This window comes from Haliotis cracherodii, unplaced genomic scaffold (assembly GCF_022045235.1).
Source record: "Haliotis cracherodii isolate W230 unplaced genomic scaffold, xgHalCrac1.p SCAF_21, whole genome shotgun sequence".
In the NCBI taxonomy this organism is placed as follows: Eukaryota; Metazoa; Mollusca; class Gastropoda; order Lepetellida; family Haliotidae; genus Haliotis; species Haliotis cracherodii.
The window spans coordinates 10,943,196-10,969,637 of record NW_027266277.1 but is presented as its reverse complement, the minus strand read 5'-3'; the positions used below and the strand labels follow the sequence as shown (position 1 = coordinate 10,969,637).

General features: G+C 41.6%; 1 protein-coding gene across 1 annotated transcript in view; it reads left to right on the top strand.

Moving 5' to 3' along the window:
* Positions 1–26,442, top strand: part of LOC139470804 (transmembrane protein 26-like) — an 83,394-nt gene that overhangs the window by 38,954 nt on the left and 17,998 nt on the right. The window contains exon 3 of the mRNA XM_071253093.1: positions 26,160–26,328. Within this exon, the coding sequence (XP_071109194.1) occupies positions 26,160–26,328 (169 nt within the window). The remainder of the gene's footprint in view (positions 1–26,159; positions 26,329–26,442) is intronic.

Here is a 26,442-nt window from a genome sequence, read left to right as displayed (position 1 = left end):
GTTTTATGCCACTTTTAGCAATATTCCAGCAATATCACGGCGGGGTACACCAGAAATGGGCTTCACACATTGTGCCCATGTCAGGAATCGAACCCGGATCTTCGGCGTGACAAGCGAACGCTTTAACCACTAGGCTACCCGACCGTCTCGAGTGAGTGAGTGAGTGAGTGAGTTGGATGTATGCTGATTTAGTCCTATTTTAGTTTCGGTCATAACCGAGTGTCAGCTTACGATGGGAGGAAGTGGGAGAAGAGTCAGCGCGTAGAGTGAGCGAGTGGGTTTGGTTCAACGCCACTTGAACAACATTTCAGTTCTATGTAGCAGGAGGTCTCAAACGGTATCCACCTTGGTGAAAACCACACGAACACAGGTGTGGTACTGACAAACCTCGAACAATCATCAAGTCGCTTCCGGGATTCGAACCAACAGGGTTTTTGCACACCTGAACGACGTAACTCTTCATGTCGAATTGCGGGGCCTTAAACGACTGGGCCACCCTCGGCACCGGAATAGTGTTGGCTAACCACGGATCATAATCGGGGCAACAGAGGCTGGAATCTAAACCCACGTACATCGAACTACATGTATACCACTGGGTCCCGCTAACTCTGAACAGCAAATAGAGTGAGTGAGTAGGGTTTTACGCCGCGTTTATAGAGGTTATCACGCGAGTGTGTTTGGGGATGGTAAATATCCTGCATTAGGAATAAACATTGTATTTATCGAGCCTTGGCGAGCTAAATACATAGTGTTTATTCCTAATACAGGATGTTTACCATCCCCAAACACACAAGCGTGATAACCTCTTTATCATATAATATCATTCTTTAATTCTGTGCTTCAAAATCGCTTTACCTCTCTCACAAGCATTACCGAAACATTGCGAGTTTTCCTGGAATGCGCGCATTAATATTTATTACGTCAGAGGGTAAGTGATGTGTCAGTCGGACAGTGACAGTAGCCAATATAGTTCCAACTGAAATCTGTTTCTTTTACAGTGGCGAAGGAACATATACGCAAAACAACAATTCTTTTTAATTGCCTTTCGCGGCAATCCATCGGTCTGTCCGTTAGAGTAACTGCCCTTTGTCAAAGGGAAGCTACTCTAACCCTAGTTTATGAGACGTCACGGCAACGGTCAGACGTTGACAGTCGGTCTGTCCTGTCATAACGATAAGAAGTGTAGTCAGATGTACACACAGCGACAAAACGAAACAAGGTAACAATTCAAACATATTTCCGCCAAAACCAACTATTTTAATTTGTGGAGGAGGTTTCAAGGCGCAAAGGTCTACAAGCACAGATATGGCTACTGATCCCGCTTGGCTAGGCCTCGTGCCCTCGCCAAATTGTTTCTAAATTTATATCTCCAAAGTTGCCAAAACTTATAAAATGCCTTAGCTACGTCACAGTTAGACACAGATTTTCAGTATATTAGACTGTTCTTTTGATAATGATAGCAATTATCCCTGTAGTTTATCCAGATTCCCGATGGTTAATTCTGACTCGATCGCCGAATGACAAGGGCGACGCCATGTTTGTTTATAAACAGTGAAAGTAGTCCCTAATTGACCTTTGATATTTGCATCTCTATCCGCATATGACCCCAACGGATATCGTTTTTATCCGTTGGCTTTATCCCGCCGAGAAACCTACCCATTATATGATAAAGCAGTATTCCATTAATATCACGGCAAGGAACACCAGAAATGGCTTCACACATTGTACCAATGTGGGGAATCGAGCCCGGGTCTTCGGCGTGACGAGCGAACGCTTTGGCCAATGGGCTACCCAAACACGCCTTTAGATATAGAAGTAACGGAACAAGTTTTCTAATGTTACACAAAGACGTTACAGCAGTAAGTTTAAAATAACTGAAATATATATATTTTTATTTCAATTATATTCTTTATGCATTCCACAATTTTGACATGAAAGGGCAATCTTTTATAAATAGTTAACCGTTTCCATTGACATTTCTAATTAACAGTTTGGCACTGTGTTGATCTGAGTGAGTGAGTGAGTTTGGTTTAACGCCGCTTTTAACAGTATTCCAGTTTTATCGCGGCGTGTCAGTTTAATGTGGGAGGAAAGCCCGAAGTGATTGATCTGATTATCGGGCTTTTCCTTGATATCATAATGATAAATAAAAAACCAGCAACCCCTCTTCTCGAAATCCCAAATCCTCAGGTCTCCCATCACCTTACATCATCACGTTGCATCAAGGTAGAGTAGATGCGGTGGGATAGTCTAGTGGCGAAAGCGTTTGCTCGTCACGCCGAAGGCCCGGGTTCGAATCCCAAAATGGGAAAATTTGTGAATTTCTTAATTGCGGCGTAAAACCAAAGTCACTCACTAAAAGACACTTATATTTTGTTGTTTAACGCCGCACTCACCAATATTCCAGTTGTGAGAAAAAAGTTGCATTATAGTACCTTAATAACGACAAGGATGGCTTCTTCAAGCATTACAGAGTTTCAGACGTAATATCCCAACATCCAGCCCTTCCCAACGGGCCGAACCTCAAGCACAGCTAGGGTGAAACTAGTACGGCTTAAGTGCACGTATATGGTTGATTGCTTCATCATACGATGGACAGATATACACATGCCACACGCAGAGTAAACGAGAATACACCATTCGGAGCACACCGGTCAAAGCCAGACCGTTATGCTGCTCGTGCCCATGGGTACGCTTTCCTAGGACATTTTGACAGGACAGGTGCTTGAATACACATGGCACTGACACGTCATTCTGCAGACTATATCCTTCTGTTACATTCACAGAAATTGATATATACGAATGTTTAACACATTTCCAGAGCAGAATATCACTTGATTACAGGATGGGCTGATGGAGGGGAGATTAAGTGGTTCCGAGGGTGGCAGTATATTTCATGATTTATTATCACTTCATTGCAGGATGAAGATAAATATCTAGACGTTTAGCGTGTTTTCTTCTAAATAGATGCAGGTAATTTATGATAAGCCATTGCATGTCAGCTACCGAATTTTTCTTTTCGTTTTTGGCAGCTGTAGAATTTAAACTTTTCTTTACTTAGAATGGGAAACCACTTAACAACTTTCGGAATGTTGATAATTATAAATAAAAACAAGACAATCCTTTCCCTAGTCAGAAGAAATATATGATAAAAGCAGAGCCCACTGAACGATTCCGATTGTATCATGAACATGTGTTTATCAGTCATATCCTGCCAAAATCACAAACACTTGCAAAGGAAAGTCAATTGTTCACCGGAAAAACACGTGAACATATGGTACAATTCAAGATAGGCAATAACATCGGACATCATTTTTGATATATCCTCAATATGTCTGCCATAAACCTTTTTGAAAGCTTGGTTGAGGCCTTGAATGTTGTTATGTTGATCGAACAACTTTTGAGCAAGAGTCGTATGACGCTCCTCGAAATCTTGGTAGAAAGAGTATGCTCGAGTGTGGCTCAAAAGTTGTGAAATGAAAGACACCATGCTGGCATATTGGTCAACATGAAGAGAAAGTTGACAATTGGAAAGTTGAAGTCCTCCCTCTTTTCACACACTTTTGTGGAGAGTTAAACAGAGCTGTGTTATTTCAAATTACCGGACATGGTGTGTACTGTGTGTACCAAGGCTCATCCTGAACGTGACAGTCATTGAAATGACCCTGGATTTAATCAGCAATAGAATATTTGCTCAAAACGATATTAAATCTGCCTTTTACATTTTGCGAACCGAGCCAAGCATATCCGGATATGAGTAATCTGCAGTTTGATTTCGTTGTTTTTCTGTTCGATGCTTTTATCAACCCGCCGCCATTTCGTATGTCCTGAATCGGGTAAAACATATGGCCGCAGCACGTGAAACTATGACGACATTAGCCTAACTTTCATCTCAGCCTCGGGAACAGGTGGGTAGCGTTGAGTATACACACGAAGAAAGCCAATATCAAATTCGTTTCAAGTAATTCATCATGGCAAGCGTTAACGACATTTTAAGTCAATGGTCGGAAGGAAGTGGAACTCGTGATATGGAATATTTGGTCGTTTATAAGAATGATGATGACTTGAAAGGGATTAATCATGATAACAAAACCAGGATTTATTTGGTATTTCCAAGTGCCGCTGCTATGCGTTGCTGTGTTTGGTGCCAGACTGAGGGTTAGTCTTAAGTTGTTATTTGGGGGGGGGGGGGGGGGGGAAATATTATATAATGTATTCACAGTAAAGTAAGACACATGGTATATGCATATTTATGTACCTGCTGGTGGACGTGGGTGACAAGAAGATGAGATTTACAACGCTGTATGGATGAAGATGATGATACAGTTGATGGTGAAAATAATATAGGTCGTGCTGCTGCTGCTTGTGATGTAATTACTGTGGTGATGGTGATCATTGCAGTGATGTAGGTTTCGGGGGCAAAGATGATGATGACGATGACGACAGTGATGTTGATGGTGATGGTGATGGTAATGATAATAATGACCATTGTGACGATAGTGATGACCAAACCAGTGTTGGTGATGATGATGAAGATGATGATTATGTGATGATGATGATTGTTGTTGTTATCATTATTATTATTAAGATTGTGATGGTAATGATGATGATGAGGATGATGATATGTGATGGCAATGATATGCGATGAGTATGAACATGAGTTATTACATATAATGTATACGTCTTCGCGGGGGGTTGATATCAGTCATATCAACCTAGACAATCTCCCGAGTCATGAATCATACAAAAACACATATACATTCTACATTTGCACATAAAAGCGTTAAGATTCATCAAAAACTGACATTTTCACCAAGATCAAAAGCGGATAGCGTTTTGTTGTCTAGCCATGTTAATCTGTTAGCATTGACTCATGCAACAAAAGAGTGTGTGGGATTTTTTCATTAATATTTACGAGAATTATAAAAACAGAAGTAAACAGGTTTGATCCGTTATATCTCTCGCGACCTGAAGAATATCTTTCACATTTAGCCGTTTAGTAAGGCCGGGTATACCCCTTACCTGGAGCGCTTTCAAAGAATGTACGTATCGTTCTTGTTATATTGCAATGAAGAAATCATGCCATTGGCAATTATTCGGTGACACAGTCTCCATACACACTACTGGCCTCCTAGATCTAGTTAAAACACGATGATTTTCGCGTTAATGGTCCACTTTTGCCTCGTCAAAGAATCCATGGCGTGACATCATTATTCTGAACATTGACTTTAAGAAAACATCGATTCCCAAGTTTTTTTCCAACATAAAGTCCCTTTGAAAAAGTAATGTTTATCTATATTTTTAAATCTTAACGGTATTAGCATGAGGAGGAATGGAATACATAGCTACACATTAATTTATGTGGAAAATGAAATCAGGCCGTACACACTGTAACCCCGTCAACCCGGGCACCCGTCTGTCCGGACTCTTATATACTTCTATTGGTATTGTTTGTTCTTACCGTCGCACTCAGCAATATGCCAGCTATATGACGGAGGCCTGTAAATAATGGAGTCTGGACCAGACAATTTATTGTGATCAATCGTGTGAGCATCAAACAACACAGTTGTGATACGATGAAATGCAATCAGCCAAGTCATTGAGCCTGTCCACCGGATTCCATCCTCCCGAACCACTAGCCTGTTTCAAAGTCGGGTTTCTACACAATTTGATAAAAAGGCTAGTGGATCCATTTCGTTACCCCTTTAGACAAGCATATGTTGCTGGGGGCAAGTATTCATCCCCACCGGTTGACTGACTGTTGTTATAACTATGTAGGGTGATTTTGGTGTCAGGGGAAACTGCTGTGAGTGTATCTGTGGTGATGGTTAAGGTGATTTCAAGAATGGTTTTGTTCCAGAATTATAGTTATCTACCCTTGATGTGAATATTCAAATGGCAGGTTTGATCGTTCTAGAAGTTTCTGAAAGATTGGCTGTACGCACTAATAAGAGCGACAAGAGGGTGATTCGAGGCCTGTCCGCCCTGACGTATTTCTAACTTACGTGCAGTTTGGGTAGGGTTTGGAAACACCGACTTCCTTCCAGCACCTAACACAATTCTGAATTCAAGAACGGAGCCAGACACAAGGCCTCAGTCAAGACGTTAAAGAGTACCAACAGATTTACGGGTTAACTCTTCGTTTCAATTTGAAAATCACCTCGTTAGACTGCAGTACTTTATTTTACGTAAGTGATGTTTTCTGATTTCGTTTTTCCGAATTAATGTTTTCTCTGCTGTCGGCTGAATGAGACAAAACGAAGAATTTGCAAATATTAAACAACCCTTTTGTTCTGTCATCATAAGAACATGTTCACAGCTCAATCCCCGTGGGGATCCAGGGATACAACTGGCCCACATTAGCCTATACTTAGCGAGGCAACTAAAATGACTCGGCGACTTGTACCCCGACGGCGTGGAATGTAATCATAATACAAAGGAATGGGGCCCGTGAAGATCCGGGTTAGAACAGGTCTTCAGCAACCCATGCTTGCCGTAAAATGCGACTATGTTTGTCGTAAGAGGTGACTAATGGGATCGGCTGGTCAGGCTCACCCACAATTTTAAAATTATAGAAAACGTTTAATATCGGTTTTAAAATCTTCAAACATATCCAAAAGCCTGACAGTTAGTCTCTTCTTTCTTATCCTTGAAACTTCTGGACTTCTGGCATGATCAAGTTTACAATAACGGCTAAAACTAGTGTAAAGGGCTGAAACACTTCAAGATAAACACTAACTATGTGCAAGTCTGTGAGATTATATGTTAATTAATATATGGCAAATGAGCTTGGGTCAAACACTTGATCATGTAAGTGAAAAAAACGCTACCTGGAAACCTATATACACTTGGCGTTGTATTAAGTCCAAAACATGTCAGTGCGAAATGAACAATAGACATATCTGATAACTTTCATAACGATTACTAAAGGGTTTGTTAACTTCTTGATTTATTCGATCCTGTGGGCAAACAACGGACCTTTTCAAACCTCGTTCTTTTCTTTCCCTTTATGCTGTGCACATCGTTAATTTTGAAAATAACCAGACATTTACCCATAACATGGGTCAAGGAGTTGCCTGTCAGAATGAGTTTGTGTCTAATGTTTTAGAGCATCCTTCAGGTGTACGCTATGGTTTTCATCTTCCGAGTTTGGTGTGACCGCCTCCGTGGTCTAGTTGTAGAGTGTCCGCCTGGGGAGCGGAAGGTCCGGGGTTCGATCCCCGGCCGCGTGAAAAGATGGTATTTGTTGTTACTCTGGCGCTCGGCATTATGGCGGTAAAACAAACTTGTCGCCTCCGAGTCAGTATACTGTGTCTGAATGGGGTATTCATGTTAAACTGAGGCATGGTATCTCATTGGGCCGGCACTATAAAATCGGCATCAGTCCGGACTAGCACACGCAGACATACACACACACACACACGTGCATGCACGTCGCTAATTACGTGCAATGGACGCGACGTAAAACCACATTTCACCCCACCCCATCAGCTGAGTTTTGAGTTGAGTATATGGCAAGAGAGATGACTTCAATTCTCCAGTAGTCAACTTTCCCTTCATGTCGACCGATATTCCAACACCTCCAGCCTTTGTCTTCTTTCACAACCTTTGAGGTACAATCGAGAGCGTCATACGACCCTTGCTCCAAAGTTGTTTGATCAAAATTACAACATTCAAGGCCTCAACAAAGCTTTCAAAACTGTTTATGGTAGACATGTGGAGGACATTTCCAAAACTGATGTCCGATGTGATTCTCTATTTTCAATTGTACCATATGTTCCCTTGTTTTTTTCCAGGTGAACAATTGACTTGAAGTTGCATGTGTTTGTGACCGTTGCCCCTGATGGGGAAGGATACATTCACCTTTTCGACAAAACCTGGTATTATCACTATCTGATAGTGTTTGTTAGTTTGTGTTTTAACGCCGCACTCAGCAATATTCCATCTATATGACGGCGGTCTATAAATAATCAAGTCTGAACCAGACAATCCAGTGATTAACATCATGAGCATCGATCCACGCAATTGCAATTGGGATACGATGACATGCATCAGCCAAGTCAGCGAGCCTGACCACCTGATCCCCTTTGCCGCCTCTTATGACAAGCATGGGTTGCTGAAGACCTGTTTGATAGTGATTCATAAATACATGCTCATGATTAGTCGAAATCGTACAGCGGAGTGTGCTTTTCCTGGAGATTTCTTTAGGGAAATATTTTTGTCGCTTTCTATTTCTACAAAATCTCAACTATGATCAATGGGAATTAATATGAGCGCGGGGTAATCTCCCCTGCTTGCTCCTACCGCCTCCTAGCGCCACCATCACTAATGAGTACCTACTTAACCTCTGACCCCTAAATGGGCTGATATTTGCTAATCAATTACTGACTACATAAAAACTGTTAATGACGCTAATATAGTTAGTCATTCTCGTGCTATTACGTGGAAAAATCTACAGAGATGCTTATCTCATCGGAGGCTAGAAGCAAATTTTATCTTTTGATGCGGAGTGTTTATCATTAGTATCGTGTATTAAACTCTTGCTGAGCCTAGCAAACCATCTGATGCTGGGAATACTGGTCAATCTGCTTTTGTGTGTTTGAACCGCGTAATTAGCAATATTATTGCAGTTATAGACACTCGTTTACTTGCTGAAAGGGATTTTTATTCGACATTAAACTATTTGTAAAATTAAAGGGACCCACCAGAATATTGATCATTAAATCATTGCTCAAATCAAGTGCGAAAATATCCCTATAGTTAGTGAGTGAGTATGGTTTTACGCCGCTTTCAGCAACCTCCCAGCAATATCACGTCGAGTGACACCAGAAATGGGCTTCACACATTGTACCCATGTGGGGATTCGAACCTGGATCTTCGGCGTGACGAGCAAAAGCTTTAACCACTAGACCGCCCCAGAAATATTCCTTTAATATGCATGGAGACTGTTCGGCTACTTCCGGGTTCTTTTTCGAGGACCTATAATGAGAACATGTATATTTTACTGTATAAAATCAATAATACATTGGAGTGTTTGAACCTACGATTTGATTGTGCTAGGTCGACGAATAGTGAGGTGAAATGACCGGAAGTAAGACCCATGGCCGGCACTTCCGGAACTGCAGGAAGTGGATGCCCTTCGGCTGGCTACGTGACATAATCGACACACATTTCTTACACAGACGTGTCAGAGGCCAATGCGTTCACACATAACCCAAATTAACCCCTTGTTATTTATCGACATAATTAGGTGAGTTGTAAATACTTTGTCAGGCCTTAATGTCACGAAATGTCGAGAAGTGAATGCGGTTATTACATACGTGACTATCCTCAGTGCAGCTGGAATGCACGGTCAGATCATTATTTGGCGTGTTTTTACGAAAGCCAAATGATGCCACTTTGGTACCATAATTTATTTATTTTCAGATCGAAGTTTCTCGTTATTTCACTTATTTTCTCGTTTCTTCCAGTTTTTTTCTCGTTACTTCGATTATTTTCTCGTTATTGTAATTATTTTCTCGAAATTTGGATTTTTAAAAATAAACTTGAAACAACAAGAAAAATCGAAGTAACGAGAAAATAATCGCAGTAACATGAAAAAAATCAAAATTTCGAGAAAATAATTGAAATAACGAGAAAAACTAGAAATTTCGAGTTTTTGAAATAAACTTGAAATAACGAGAAAATAATCAAAGTAACGAGAAAATAATCGAAGCAACGAGAATAAACTCGAAATTACGAGAAAAACAATCGAAAATACGAGAAAATAATTGAAATAACGAGAAATTAAAAAAGAAATACAATTAAGGTACGAAAGTGGCACCACTTGGCTTTCGTATGTTTTGAGGGTGTGGGTTAGTTGTGTTTAGCGCCGTTTAGCATAGTACTTAACTTAAGTCGGCATGTAAGCTCAATGTGGGAAGGAAAGTGTAAACTGTTGCAAGACACTGTGTGCGCTGCCCGAGAGCTGTTAAGCGGACAGCTGTAAAACAATTATGCAGCCTTCTTCAGCTCACAAACACGGCAACGCTTTTGCTCGGATGATCCGCTTTTGAGGTTAACATTGATTTACCACTGCAATCTACAGTTATACACATTCTAACTTGTTATGCCTTACATTTAAATTAAATCTCTTTTAAAATTGAAAACAATTCCTCTGAATATCTCTGGGACAATCATCGCACCGTGGTTTGAACAAGAACAGTACTTCCAAACTACGTCAATATATCCCGCTTTGAGCTGTTGTTGAATTCCTCCTGTGGCTGAAGTAAATAGGTGATGGAAATAGACATGCTTCTCTTCAGTCTGAGATTGAATTTTCTAAGTGCCACTTTATTTCAGCTTAGAGCGACTTGCGTCAAAAACATACTTGTCTCGGCAACGTCTTTCATTTACTGAAGACACGCCGAGAGAGTTATCGTCAGTATTAAACATAAGTTTACACTAATTTCGACTCAACGCTGTGCTTAATAAAATGACGTTGACTTGGGCGTCGATAGGGGACCGCTGTTTAATATTCTGTTGGGGGATAGGTACTGGGATTTTAGTGAGAGACAGAATATTTCCGGTTGCCGCTCCGCAATACACACAACGTATTCTATGAAAGTGGGGAGCGTCGACCACATTATATGTCAGGACATCCAGCATATTGGTGCGTGAGTGTGAGTGTGGATGGGGTGGGGTCATCCCTCTCCCCCTCAAATGGTCGGTCCCTAGCAACCAGTGCCGATGACTGAGGATGCAATGATGTGATAGGCATCAATAGCTTTGACTGCAGCATGATAACATTAATGGCGTTGACTGAAGCGTGATAGCCATCAGTACCATTGACTTCAGCTTGATAGCCATCAATAGCGTTGACTACGGCGTGAAAGGAATCATTAACGTTGACTGCAGCGTGATAGCCATCAATGGCGTCGACTGCAGCGTGATAGCGGTCAATGGCGTTGACTTCCGCGTGATAGCGATCTATGGCGTTGACTGCAGCGTGAAAGGAATCATTAGCGTTGACTGCAGCGTGATAGCCCTCCATGGCGTTGACTGCAGCGTGATAGCGATGTTTGGCGTTGACTGCAATGTGATAGCGATCTATGGCGTTGACTAGCGTGATAGGAATCAATAGGGTTGACTTCAGAGTGATAGTGACTGTAGTGTGAAAGCCATCAATAGCATTGTCTGCAACGTGACAGCCATCAATAGGGTTGACTGTAGTGTGAAAGCCATCAATAGGGTTGACTGTAGTGTGAAAGCCATCAATAGCATTGTCTGCAACGTGGTATCTGAAATGTAGTTATCATTTGTCACAAACCAGGTGTCAAATAAAAGAGTAGACATGGCGGTTTGAAACGGGCACACATTTTGTACTATTAAGCGTAGAGAGCATAATTCGGATACAACGACCCGAAGCTACATACATCAGATCCGGAGACCGTGATGCTACCTGCCCGACACAGGAGTACGAGACCTGTGCAGTCCGCACACCTGTCCAGTGCAGCAACCACTGACACAAACAAGCCCCCCCCCCCCCCCCCCCCCCCCCACCACCACCCCCCTTACACATATCTAACACAAACCACCACCAAAGCCGTGTCCATGATCAATCTCACTTCAGCATCACCACGGCGACGGCAGACATTAATCTTCATTAGTGCCTTCTCACTCTCTACGTGTTTATTAGGAATAGATGGCCTTTTTTCAACGTTTTAAAAAAATTCAATAAAACGCGAAATATCTATTTTTTCTTAATTGGTGTATATGAGGAGTCGATACGAACTTGTCTCGACAGAAATGCTTAATCTATATATCAGTTCACAAATTCGATCTCCTTCACCTCCCACCCTTGCTTTCAACGTTCTAACCAGCATGAACTACAGGCTCACGGTTAGTGAGTGAGTGAGTGAGTGAGTTGGGTTTAACGCCGCTTTTAACAGTATTCCAGTTATATCGCGGCGTGTCAGCTTAATGTGGGAGGAAAGACCGAAGTGATGCAGGTCTCAGACGTTTACCACTTCGGTGAAACCCACGAACTCGGGTATGGTGCTGACAAACCTAGAAACATAATCGGGGCGAACCGGGATTCGAACCCACAATCCTAGGTTTCTGGCGTGTCCAAGGGATGCAACTCTGTACAGCGAATCGCGGCACCTGAGACGACTGGGTCACCCGTGCCCCCCACAAGGTTAGACTAACACATAGTCTACGAAATCTCTTATTGCACATTACATCCCTCTCCTGCAAACCTTTCTCTCTGATGCTGATGCTGATGTGGAACAGTGAGTGAGTATTGAGATACGCCGCTTCTAGCAATATTCCATCAATATCACGACCGGGAACAAAAGAAAGGGGCTTCACGCATGGTTTTAAGCCGCCTTTAGCAATATTCCTACAATATCACGGCGGGGACACCAGAAATGAGCTTCACAGAATACCAATGTGGGGAATCGAACCCGTGCTTTTGGTTCGATAAAATACATATGTATCCCACTGTCATGGTACAGGACCAGTACAGCCCTTTCGCACACTGCCTGTTGACATATTTTCACAGGTCGGCTGGACGGCCTTGAGAGTAAGTGTTAGTTCGTTACGCCGTAGACCGGGTTCGCTTCCCAAATTTCGTCAAGGCTTTTCGTTGTGCCCCTGTGGAAATATTGATGAGAGCGGCGTAAATCGACTTATAATAACCTGCCTTATGAGATATGCTTCACAATAACTGAAAGCTAGATTTGTTTCGTATTAAGGATAATTATCAAAGGAGGGCGGTGGGATAGCCTAGCGGTTAAAGCGTTCGCTCGTCACGCCAAAGAACCAGGCTCAATTCCCCACATGGTACAATGTGTTAAGCATATTTGTGGTGTGCCCCGCCGTAATATTGATGGCATATTACTAAAAGCGGCGTAAAACCATACTCTCTCACTCACTCACATTATCAATGGATTGAATAGAGAACCAACCGACACTTATCTATCAAACCAGAGCAAGCTATATATAACCATGACGTGTTCTCTTCACAAACGGCTTGTGAGTATAAATAAGAATGTGTGATCACAACCGCAGGGCACTATACTCTTGAAGTAATATTGTGTGTGCTTTGATGCATTCAGTCAGCAGTCATACTGCTGCAGAAGCTGCATTCCACTGGGCCGTAGTTAAGCCACGTGTTCCTTCGTGTCCTCAAGCCTTTAAATAAGATTCGATGATTACCTTTAAGCTAACAGTAGACTGAAATGTTTGCACCGTCTGTCCGAAATTAGCATCAACATGCATTCGATATCATATAAACTCTTAGCATTATCATCCACTGGGTGCCGTTGTACAAAACAGCCTCAGATCTACGACTGTCGTAAGTCTTTGTTACGCTAGCAGCTCAGCGCTAAGATCGTTTCGTACAACGGCAATCTGGGCCCCGTTTCACAAAGCGACCGTAGCGCTACGTTTGCCGTAAGTATATGTTAAAATATGAGAGTTACAATCGTCTTATCGCTAAGATCGCTTGGTGGAATGAGGCCCTGAATATTATTGTTTCACGAGCCTTTTTTTCAAAACTTATACTAAACAAATCCAAGCATTGCTAGCTGTATGTCATTTTGTGCCGTCACATATCATCACATCACACAATACGACACAAGACTGGAATTCGCAATTTTTTATTCAAACGCATAATTGCGTTACCATCGAGTCGATAAATAGTTCCATCTTAGTCTGCACAGTATGGCTACTAGGGGTGTCACGATAAATCGAAATATCGACATATTGCTATTGGTAAACACTTTAAGTCAATCTATCGATTGTTTAATCAGTTTCCGATCAATAGTATCGATTTCAGTTAGGGATATCGATAGTTTCGATTGCATTTACCATATCAATAAAATACATGCAATGCTGTACAAATTTGTTTTTCTTTTGATCATGAGTGGTAGTAATTTACACATGGTAATGTGGAAGTTTCTTTTTCTTAAATTAGAGTAAAGAAAACATAAATCAGTCATATCTCAAACTTTACTTTTTATTTGTTGTTATGGTTATCACATTCAAAGGAAAGTTCAGTTCCAAGGTTTAATCCAACTCTAAAATTAATCTAAAATGATACACTGAAAACTATCGATATTTATCGCGATAGTTTCTTTCAATATCAATAGTTATCGCAATAGTGATTTCCAGGCCAATAGTCACCCCTAATCACTACACTTGAAAGCTCCATCTGAATTACGCTATTCAAGTGCATATAGGGCACGGCTATACCGTCCGTGTCTTACAGGCCATTCACACGGGTGTATATCAATCCTACCCTCATTACCCGGGGGTCAAATAGTGTCCAGAATTTGCTACATTCACACATAACATGGGTTCAAGTCATTCCCGCCCTCGTTACCCGGAACGCGTAGAAGCGATGTGTAGTGTTATGTTGACATGAAAAGCTGAGCACTTCTTGGTCCGTACCGATTTCACATTTCACGATTTTGAACGTGCTTCATTGCTTTTCTGTTTGGAAAATCGCTCTCGTTCAACCAGCAGTGGGAAGTCTGTTTCGCGAGAGGGAGATGATGTATGTAGCTCTCGATGGTAGACTAATAAATTCCGTGGGGAGGAGAGGTCGAGTAATTTGCATCCATCAAGGCTCATGAAACACAATCCGCCAGCACTATAGCTCCACTCTCTCCCCACGTGAAGAGGTTAAGTGATGTTTATGGCTATTTCTATATCAGCAAGTGCATCTGATATTTCATGGCCTTAATTAGCGGCAGACGTTGTGGTCGATGTTGCAGTCGTGTACACAGGCAACGTGGACGGGGCAGGTGGTGTGGGTTAACGCATCCTCGGCATTCAGGGGTATAACCCCTGACCCCTTTTTTAAAACAATGTAGGTTATGTTGGTGATTAGGAATATGTGATTTATAGAATTTGGATCCGAATATTTCGAACTCGAAGCAATCATTTTATAACTTTTACACTCATTTAGCAGGAATCAATAGCTGGTTTATACTCTCGAACTCTTTCACACCCAGGAACCCTTGAATCAGGAAGCATTCATCTAAATGCGTTCATCAAATTAAAAAAAATACCTCGTGTTATTATCTGCATTGTTTATCAAAGAAAATGAAGCACCGTAAGCTGAACGAAGGTCAAGGCATGTTAACGAGGGGAGCTAACTCAATTTGGCTGCCACATTGCCCCAAGGCACAAGAATCAATGTAACTACATTTATTTAATTTCCGTACAGCTATTGCCAGTTGTGATACTTGATAGGGGGCAGATTCATCCAATCGAAAACGCCAAGTGCATTTTTATCTTTGTAACAGGGCATGTTGACATAGCAGAGTTGATCTAGAGGTATCTCAGTTCGTCGTTATGACGTATCTTATCATTTACAGTCACCATGACCTCATCATTGGTTGCAATAAACCTTACAAGCTGCAGGGATGATGTGAGCATCTTTCTATTTCCGGAGGTAAACACCTTCTCAGTTTCATTTATCTGACGACCCATGAAGATCGGGTTAGAACAGGTCTTCAGCAACCCATGCTTGTCATAAGTGGAGACTATTCCACTCGCCCCTTTCCGTAACCGCTATTCGGCTTGTCCCGTAATAACACGAGTTTGTCACGAATGGAGACTATTCTTGTCGTAAGAGACGACTAACGGGATCAGGTGGTCAGGCTCGCTGACTTGGTTGATGCATGTCATCGATCCCAATTGTGTTGATCGATGTTCATGATGTCAGTCACTGGATTGTCTGGTCCAGACTCGATTATTTACAGACCGCCGTCATGTAGCTGGAATATTGCTGAGTGCGGCGTTAAAACAACAAACAGACAACAAACACTTATCTGAGTCATCAGGTACGAGGTATTTCTTTCCCCTTGGTTTAAGCCTAACGTATGTCATGACACAAGTAGCAAGCCACGCTGTCTCGTTGAACTGGTTTATTATAAAGAAATAGAGATGGCATGTTATTTACTTTGGCAGAACGTTTTCAAATTTAAGTGAGAGAGTTGGCATATGTCACGGCGTGTCAGCTTGATGTGGGATGAGAGAAAGAAGTGATGCAGGTGTTAGACATTTACCGGGGCGGTCGGGTAGCCTAGTGGTTAAAGCGTTTGCTCGTCACGCCGAAGACCCGGGTTCGATTCCCGACATGGGTACAATGTGTGGAGCCCATTTCTGGTGTCCGCCGCCGTGATATTGCTGGAATATTGCTAAAAGCGGCGTAAAACCATACTCACTCACCCACTCACTCACTCACTTAGACATTTACCACTTTGGTGAAACCCACGACCACGGCCATTGTGCCGACAAACCAAGAAACATAATGAGGGCAAACCGGGATTCGAACACACGAATATTGGTACCTACTGATGTTTGATGATCTCTATAAACCAGTAAAGATAAGGTATAAGAACTCAAGAACAATATGCTAAGGAAACGTGACACACAAACTAAACGGCGTAAATCAAAATTTCGAAATGAGTTGGCAACTACAAAAAGCTTCGTCCAACATAGGAATGCTATTATTCCTAACGAGGCAAGACTGTAGGGTATGTGACTACTGATATATAGACGTCCCTTAAACGGCTAGGATGGGAGGTATTTAACAGGGGTGATAATTGCGTTCGTGCAACAGGCTTCACAAGCCTACAATATACTTTTACTTCATCAATCACTGTGTTGGATATAAACTTGCCATGATAATTGTTGAATAATTCTTACACTGTGATTCAAAGGTTATCGCTGTGTGCAGGTCACAATTTCGGACTTCGATGCAGGAAAAAGGTGGAAAATGTTGACTGTTATTACCGGTTTGTTTAAGTTAAAAGACACGTGTTGCAACCGTGTTGGTTTGAAATAGGACAATGTTTGTTTCCAACCCTTTAATTTTCTAAAGAGTGTATTGTGCCATTCTATGCAATCCGAAATATGTCTTTGACGGAATACTGTATTAATCTACAACTCTGGGAACAATAAAAACGTTTATAAAAAAAAGAAAAAGTTAAAAGACACATTTACAAATACATAAATATAGGACATGTTCCCCACCCGGTTATCATTCCTTAATAGTTTCATGTAACTGGCGGAGGTTGAGTTTGAGTTTGCATTGTCTGCTCCCGTGCCTATGCCCACACGACCCCCCCAACGGCAATCGACTCGTGAAGATCTGGGTTAGAATAGGACTCCAGCAACCCATGCTTGTCGTAAGGCTCGCTGGCTTGGTTGATGCATGTCATCGTATCCCAGTTGCGTGGATCGATGCTCATGATATCAATCACTGGATTTTCGGGCCCAGACTCGATTATTTACAGAACGCCGTCTTACAGCTGGAATATTGCTGAGTGCGGCGTAAAACAACAAACAAACAAATCCAACGGCAATCGCCCCAACCTCAAACTAACCAACGTGTACATCTCCCCCCATCCCACTCCCCCACCACCACAACCCACCAAAAAAACCCACCAAAAAACAAAACAAAATCCAATTGTAAGCTAGAAATATGTGAAATATGTTCAAACTATTTGTATATGTAATATTTGTTTATGTTGTGTCCACATAGTTTCTGATTGTTTACACATATTTCACCACTGTTTCCACCACTTTCAACATTGTGTCTACCTTTCCAACCTTGTGTCTACCTTTCCAACATTGTGTCTACCTTTTCAACATTGTGGCTACCTTTCCAACCTTGTGACTGCCTTTCCAACCTTGTGTCTACCTTTTCAACATTGTGTCTACCTTTTCAACATTGTGGCTACCTTTCCAACATTGTGACTGCCTTTCCAACCTTGTGTCTACCTTTTCAACATTGTGGCTACCTTTCCAACATTGTGTCTACCTTTCCAACATTGTGACTGCCTTTCCAACCTTGTGTCTACCTTTTCAACATTGTGTCTACCTTTCCAACATTGTGTCTACCTTTCCAACATTGTGACTGCCTTTCCAACCTTGTGTCTACCTTTTCAACATTGTGTCTACCTTTCCAACATTGTGTCTACCTTTCCAACATTGTGACTGCCTTTCCAACCTTGTGTCTACCTTTTCAACATTGTGTCTACCTTTTCAACATTGTGTCTACCTTTCCAACCTTGTGTCTACCTTTTCAACATTGTGTCTACCTTTCCAACATTGTGTCCGTCTTTGTGTATGTCATTAACACCTCAATCTTCGTCCAGAGCCCAGTCCATATAGAGACTAGTTAAAGAATAAAGTAATCAAATAAACGATTATTCTTCTGGTTAACTGATGTAATTTCATACCTGGCACATACTGACACAACGGCAGCAATCAGCAATCAGTGTCTTGCCCGACCAGGGCAGCGTCCTACTCAAAACCCATCACTCATCACACGGATGTCTGAGTGGAACTTGGACAAGTCATTTCACGAGTAATAAGATCGCCAAAATGGACGCATGTTGCTTTACAACGCTTTTATCCAGATTGGCATTACATCTGGTGTATGTCCTTGCACGGTAAAGTGATAGTGGCCCACCGAGTTGTGCCGAATGTTATCAATGAACCGAGCTTGATTGAAACGAGGGAATTGGAGGTGTTTTTTCTGACCGGTATACGTCCAGTTTGTGTTGTTGCAGATTGTGTTTCCGAGCGAGTGAGAGCATTAATACACTGCCCAGAGGGACACTGCAGTAAAACTGGGACTTAACCAGATTAAACAATTTAATGAACGCATGGTGGCGTCAGAGATGCACCGTCACTCATGCAATCTTCTCTCTTCCTGAGTGGGTGAGTGAGTATTGTTTTGCGCCGCTTTTAGCAATATTCCAGCAATATCACGGCAGTTGACACCAGAAATGGGCTTCGGTGTGACGAGCGAACAAGGCTATCCAGCTGCCCTTCAATTTGTCTGCTGGGTAGATCTGATGAAATATTGTGTCTCTTTGTGTGGGATATCATACATCTGTGGGAAATTAGGACCGCTGGTTTGTATTTGCCCTGGTTAGTATCCCAGCCTGTCAGCAGTATAACTGTGCTTCGCTCGTTTCAGCAAAGCGATAAACATCTAATGTCTGTCCTTGGGCTTGCCTGCGACGCTCATGATCAGCTGTCATTCTGTGAACCAACGTAAACTGGCAGAAACCAAACTCACTCAGTTATACCTTCAGACTAGATTTGCACAAGTGGCTCGGGAAATTATTATTAGTTTCATCATAATTCCCAGATTAAATAAATGATAAAGACAAAACAAGTGTACTTTTTTGTAATATCGACTTACCTAGACTTGCCTATTATAAGAAATCCGATAGAATTCTTATATATGCATGGACTTGGAGTAAGGCTACTTTCATCGAAATGATAAACGTCTATGATGGGTCCTGAAATAATCCTTTGGTATACCTTCAACATTCACTTGACAGAAACCAAACTCACTCAGTTACCCTACGACTAGCGTTATCCCATGTAACAGTCGTGAGTGAGTGAGTGAGTAAGTTAGTAAAACTTATAATGTCAGTTTGACGTCGGAATAAAGGTAAACGTGACACATAGACGTCACAACCTTGCATCTTTGGTGACGGGAACGGTGCCGACAAATCAAGAATCAAATCATTATCAAGGCGAATGTGGCATTCGACGATCATGGGATTCTGGCACTCCCAAGGGCTGCAACTCTGCACAATCCCAACGTAATCCCCTAGCTGAGTGTATGTCTCCTTGCATTCCCATTTTCATGCATAACAAGCATGGATACTAAACACATGTTCTGAAATAGTGTTGATGCCTTTAACATGACGCTGCAGTGAGAGAATCTGTTCTGTCCACACTCTTGTTTCATCAAGTGATAGCAAACGCAACAACATAATGGTTTCTCAAAGCAATAAATACGTCGTTGTAGATGTCGTCGGTGACAGAATCCGTCAACAGCGTTACCAACAGCCAACACGTAACCAATCCCTGATGTGTAATCAGTCAAGACGTCTTTATCTCATATCTCAATACGTTTACCGTGTTCTTCCCCGTTCCGACCAGTCAGAGCTTTTACAATATACGATGTTACTGTGTGGTAACCGTTATCACCCTGGGTGTTCAGCAGCAGTACTAAGCGAAGGTAAGCCGGTACTGAAGGCTTGCGTTTTCATGTAACTAGCGTAGCTAAAGTTGGCTGACATGTTCAACAATAGGTCCCGTTAATGTTTATCAATATAAAGTTGCATCGTGGGCAAGCGCTAAGCTTATCAACCAGTTATGAATTATACATTTATTGTGGTAATGACCTTTTTTAATCATAATTTAATGGACTAATGTCACGTTTCTGTCTAGGTTCGTAGGCAGTGGGCTGTTTCTGCTTTGTTGTTTGTTTGTTTGTTGTTTGACGCCGCATTCAGCAATATTCCAGCTATATGACGGCGGTCTAAAAAAATAAGTCTGGACCATACAATCCAGTGATTGACATCAACAGCATTTTGGGATCGATGACATGCATCAACCAAGTCAGCGAGCCTGACCACCCGATCCCGTTAGTCGCCTCTTACGACAAGCAGAGTCGCCTTTTACGGCAAGCATGGGTTGCTGAAGGCCTATTCTAAACCGGATCTTCACCGGTATTTCTGCTTTGTACACAGTTGATAATAATACATTATATGCTTATGATGTCGCTTTCGCTAACTGTATTTATAGTTGTGTTCACCTTCGGGTGACATAACCTTATTATTGCTTTCGTATATTTTTTCCCAAAGGTGAGAACACGCATATCGAGAAACATTTTTATTTAAAAAGACGTCATTGTTTTGCCCCAATATTTTGATATCTTCGCCTGTAAATGGTAACAAGTCACAAACAAGTAAAATATCAATGTTTAGATATAACTGACTTTAGAATTTACTTCTTTCCTTGGATCAAGTCTCATGAAGAAAGTTTATCAAAGTCCATCTACATCTCTTTCGGCAATGATAGTATTTCTCAAACACAGTTTGACAAAAGGAACAAGCCGGTTCCGAAGAATACATGAGTGACTGAGTGAGTGAGCGAGTGACTGAGTGAGTGAGTGGGTGGGTGAGTGAGTGAGTGAGTGAGTGAGTGAGTGAGTGAGTGAGTGAGTGCCGTCGTTGTCTGACAGTACCATGAGTGAGTCTGGGACCCATTTTACAAACATCATTAGTCCATCGTCGGTTCAGATGCGCTGTGTAAACCTGGGAGGTCGCTGAAGTTTACCACTTTAGTTTAAGACTGCTTCAAACAATATGTTTTACATCACGACATGCCAGCTCAGGAAAGCTACATCAGCCCAAACAGTTCATCTCTGAATTAGATTTTTTGTTTTGTTTGTGTGTTTGTTGTTTAACGTCGCACTTAGCGATTTTCAAGCTAAATAACGACGGTCTGTAAATATTCGAAAATGGTCAATCCAGTGATAGATATTGTGAACAACGATGAACGCCGTCGGGGTTCGAGTACACGCTATTAACCAGCTTGACAAGCAAGTCGGCTCTTACGACCAGCATAGGTTGCTGGGGACCCATTCTAACCCGAAAACCCCACGGAGTGCCTCTGTTGTTAAACCCACGAGCACAAATATACTGCTAATATACCAAGGATCGTAAATGGATCGAAACGACGACATGCACCGGGCGTCAGGTTATGAGATACCATGAATACCCCACCTAGACACAGTACACTGACCCCAGTCCGTCTTTGTTTAAGCCCATTAATGCCGAGCGCCAGGCAGGGTAACAACAAGTATCATATTTTAACGGCCTTCAGCTCTCCAGGGGGACGTTCTACCACTAGACCACGGAAACGCTCTCAGATTATACATTTAATTAGCAATATCTCACAAGGTGGTCACAAACGCAAGCCCTATACAAACGCCATCTTGCCCACCTGAACCCCGTTTCAATCGCACCCAACACCAAACATATGATTCAAAGATCCACCGTCAAGACAATAATCATGACAATAAAGCAACTATGAAATCAAAATTGTCATTGTGACGTCATTCCTTTATACTTTCGTAAAGTTGATTCGCATGTTTTTCAGCGTAATCATGCATATGCATCGTGCAAAGCATCCTTCGATTCCAATTGGACGATGAATATTCATGATTATCGCTAAATGATGGATGTGGATGATTTATACCAAAATATAAACACATAATAAAATGATAACGATGATGGTAGCATGCAACTATGACATCATAATTGTCATTGTGACGCCATAATTCAAATTTGATGCCATTTTGAAGTCGAATACAATTACCCAAACATCACGCAATCAAATATACTTCACATTTTTTTAATTAGCAGTGTCTGTTTTTCAAACCGATTTAATATTTGCAGTTAAATTTGCACCATCAGAAACTTGATATTGTACATCTCTGCATACTTTTTTAGCCAGAGGTAGATCCAGTGCCGCGTGAGCGCAATTCTCGCACAACCTTGACTTTTCAGATCTTAGGAAAATGTGCGTCAGAAATAATAAAAAGTCGACATCCAGCGGGTTAAACGAAACCATGTACATGGTTCAGTTTTAATGTGGAAACATCTGTGGGAAATCAAATCATAAAAAATCAACACTGTTCAATGTCACGAAAATGTTAGGAACAGTTTATTTTCATTGAATCGTGTCCAAGTTGTTTTCAAACCACCGGAGACAGATATGGCCATTGTATGGAGCACTTCCATCGCTATTACCACCTCTCATATTGTTACGTATCATTTAATTATATTTGCTTCCGTTAATTAAAGCCAGTCATTGAGTACGTGTTTTCATCGGCATCATCAGGGACTTCAAGGCTTGCATGGTCACTCCAGCGTTTTAACAGCAAGCGTACGAGCAGTAACACGTCAGAACAGGACAGCCAAATGGGCATGTCGTGAGCATTACCGTTGTCATTACCATGGCGTCCGAGAAATAATGACAGATGTTGTCATATTTATAGAATTGTGAATCTGTCATTATAACTGTTTACTATCTCCCTGATGTAAAGATAGTCCTCCGTCTTTGATCGTTCGGACCGCCACGCAATTCGTTCTTTACTCTGCAGGAATGGAGAGTTTCTCGTTTCATTCTTGTTAATTTGTTCCAGAAAATTAAACTTTCGTGATCATACTTACATAATTATGTAGAGTGAATTGTATAAGCATAAGGCAAGACCGATTTTACAATTCCTATAGGTCAGAGCTCTTTCTGTATCCGGTGCAGTTGGGTAGCCTGTATTTATAAGTGACATTGAGAATATCAAGTGTAAATCTAAAATATGGAGAATATATTTTGCAAAAGGAAAATGTTCTTTCAAACGTATAATCCCTACACACACAAAACAAAACAAAACAACAACAAACAAACAAACAAAGCCTTAGTTTGATCTATCATATGTTTTTATGTCAGTTTACTTGCAACAAGATACATGTAATGATATCCACGTTCAAGGATTTCATTGAATCTGTTCCATATGCACGTTCGTGGCTCTCTCGCTACTGAGTGCGCCATACGCACGTTCAAGGATCTCATTGAATCTGTTCCATATGCACGTTCAAGGATCTCATTGAATCTGTTCCATATGCACGTTTGTGGGTCTCTCGCTACTGAGTGCTCCATGTCCACGTTCAAGGATCTCATTGAATCTGTTCCATATGCACGTTCAAGGATCTCATTGAATTTGTTCCATTTGCACGTTTGTGGGTCTCTAGCTACTGATCCATTAGTGCTCCATATGCACGTTCACGGATCTCATTGAATATGTTCCATTTTCACGTTTGTGGGTCTCTCGCTACTGAGTGCTCCATGTCCACGTTCAAGGATCTCACTGAATCTGTTCCATTTGCACGTTTGTTGGTCTCTCGCTACTGATCCATGAGTGCTCCATATGCTCGTTCAAGGATCTCATTGAATCTGTTCCATTTGCACGTGTGTTGGTTTCTCGTTACTGAGTGCTCCATGTTCGTGAACCTCTCTTCATCGGATCTGTTCAGTGACCTATCGTGAACCTTGACGAGTTTGAGTGGCATTGTCGTAAATATGCTATATGCATGGCACAAGACCTTTGACGAAGCAGGGTATAGCGAATAGTATCAAAACCCTTAGGAATACTAATATTCATGTGATACTATCTCCGGATGTTAACAACTGGTTTTACTTGTAATGTTCGCGGAGTGTCATGTACGAGGCGACATGGCGTGAGTATAAGGGAAATTATACCAGCGCACTCATAGTTTAAGTGGATGGGCAATCTTGTGAAGAAATTAAACAAAAATGATATAGACGACAACGACATAAAACATTATAAGACATTATTCAACCCATGTGAGTGAGTACATGTTGTTTTACACCGCTGGAAGCAGTATTTCAGCGATGTCACGGATGCATCTAACTAACTGAGTCTGGCCCAGGCACACCAGTGTTTGATGGCATGAGAAACGACCCACGCTGTCTGGGCAGTAGGCCATGAACATTAGATATAACCTGGAAACAAATAGTAGAAAGCGGAGACCCTCAGAAAGCCCTACTGATGCTCATGGCACAAAGTTCACAAGTTCCCCCTGGGGGTATTTTTCTCCGAAATGACATAGTCCAGGTTACACACACGACGACAACGACAACGACAACGTTGCCTAACTTCCAATGTTGCAGAAAGATCATATTCATATCAGCCATTGTCAAAAATGAAATAAAAACACCATACTTTTGGTGAACTATCACTTACAACAGCTAGCCCTGTGTTGACTGATTGCATCGCTGTACGTTCGTGTTCAACAAAGAAACACTTGGCAATCTCTTGTTTGTAACACATTCGCCTGTCTGTAAACCTGTAACTGAAAACCTCTCTGGTTTGTAATGCAAAAAATGCTGTTTCTCAAAATCGGTACCTCACAGCTGTATGCATGAGTGAGCTGTATTTCACTCACGTCAGTTTAGTTTAAGGATGGAGAAAAGATTAGCAATTTAGTTGGATGACATGTCTTCAGATATCTATGTTTACATCAATAATAGCAGGAATCGGACAAAGGGTCAGCGCATCCTGACAGCAAAGGGGGACAACTCAAGTAACTTACATAAATGAGCTATTCAGAAGAAAGTATTATTTTCAGTGTAGAGCTTTACCGAAGGCGTTGGCCAACATTAATTGTGAAAACCCTCAAGAAATATGGACAAACCTTTCACAGTTTTTTTTCTTCACCGCAAGTTTCTATAAGGTCGCCACACCGACATATTATGACGCCAAAGAAACAAATCAAGCTCTCTGTTGTCCCTAAAATTTGAAATAATTCCCATTGTCCATTTTTACATGTCTTCTGCCCAAAATGTATTGCCACACATACTTGGAATATCATTGTAACCGCATTTTGTAACCTATTATTGTACCGTAAACTACGACTATAGCGAACTCAAAGGGACCACTAATTTTAGTTCGTTATAAGCATATATACAGCATAACTACAGCACATTTTAGGGACAAAAAGTAAGTTCGTTATATCCGACAGTTCGTTATAAGCGTGTTCGTTTTAACCGTATTTTACTGTAGTATCATTTTTTTTCAAAATGCATACCGACAATGATTATGAAAATAACTTTTCCATGAATATTAGCTTCTGTGCCTCATCGCAACGAAGTAAAATTAGATCGGAACAGAAAAAAGGGATGCATTATGCACCCACTGGAACATGGTCAGTAACCCTTGCTTTCGGGGGTACCAGGACACACACTCAGTCACATCAGTCAGTGTACGTAACACCTGATCCTCAATATAGTCGGGATAGCGGGGTCCCATGCTGCCCCTACCATGGTCCGTCCCTCTTATTAAAACACAGGCGTACATTTGCAGACTGATATACGTATCAGTGTACCTGTTTGTGACCAAGTATGAGATTATGGGACCTCATGGGTGAAACATCACATTTAAACTTTTCATTATATTTTAAAACTACAGTCTCTTCGGAAAAAATTGCTTCAATTCATGACTTATAACTATTGATATAATAACTGCAGTTTTCAGACATAATGCGTGATGAGTTGACTGCGTTCTGAAAGGTTTTGAAATAATGTTATTATTACATTGCTAACTATAAGAAAAATGAGATATGTTTGTACAGTCCGCACAAATGGCGATCTTCACTGAAATATGTTGACGTCAAACATCTTTATGACGTCATTGTACAATCGTATCCTGGCACCATAAAATTCCTTTTCTCCTGGTGGGTTATATTTGTGGTTCTGGTTCGCAGGTTCTGTCCGAGCGTGTTCTTCTATCTGGGCAGCGTTGTGCCCGCTATCTGGTTCCTGGAACTTCACGCCATGGAGGAGCGGATTGCCGAGAAGGAAAATCTCAACACCACCATCATCGGTCGCAACAACACCGCCGAGGACCTCACCATGACCATAGCAGAGTTGGGGGTAAGTTATTCATTCCTCTCAACAACCCCGTAGGTGTATCAGCAGCATCACTCGGGTTTCATGAGTGAATTTAATACTGCGTGGATATATTTATATCACTGTGGTTTGTTGTGG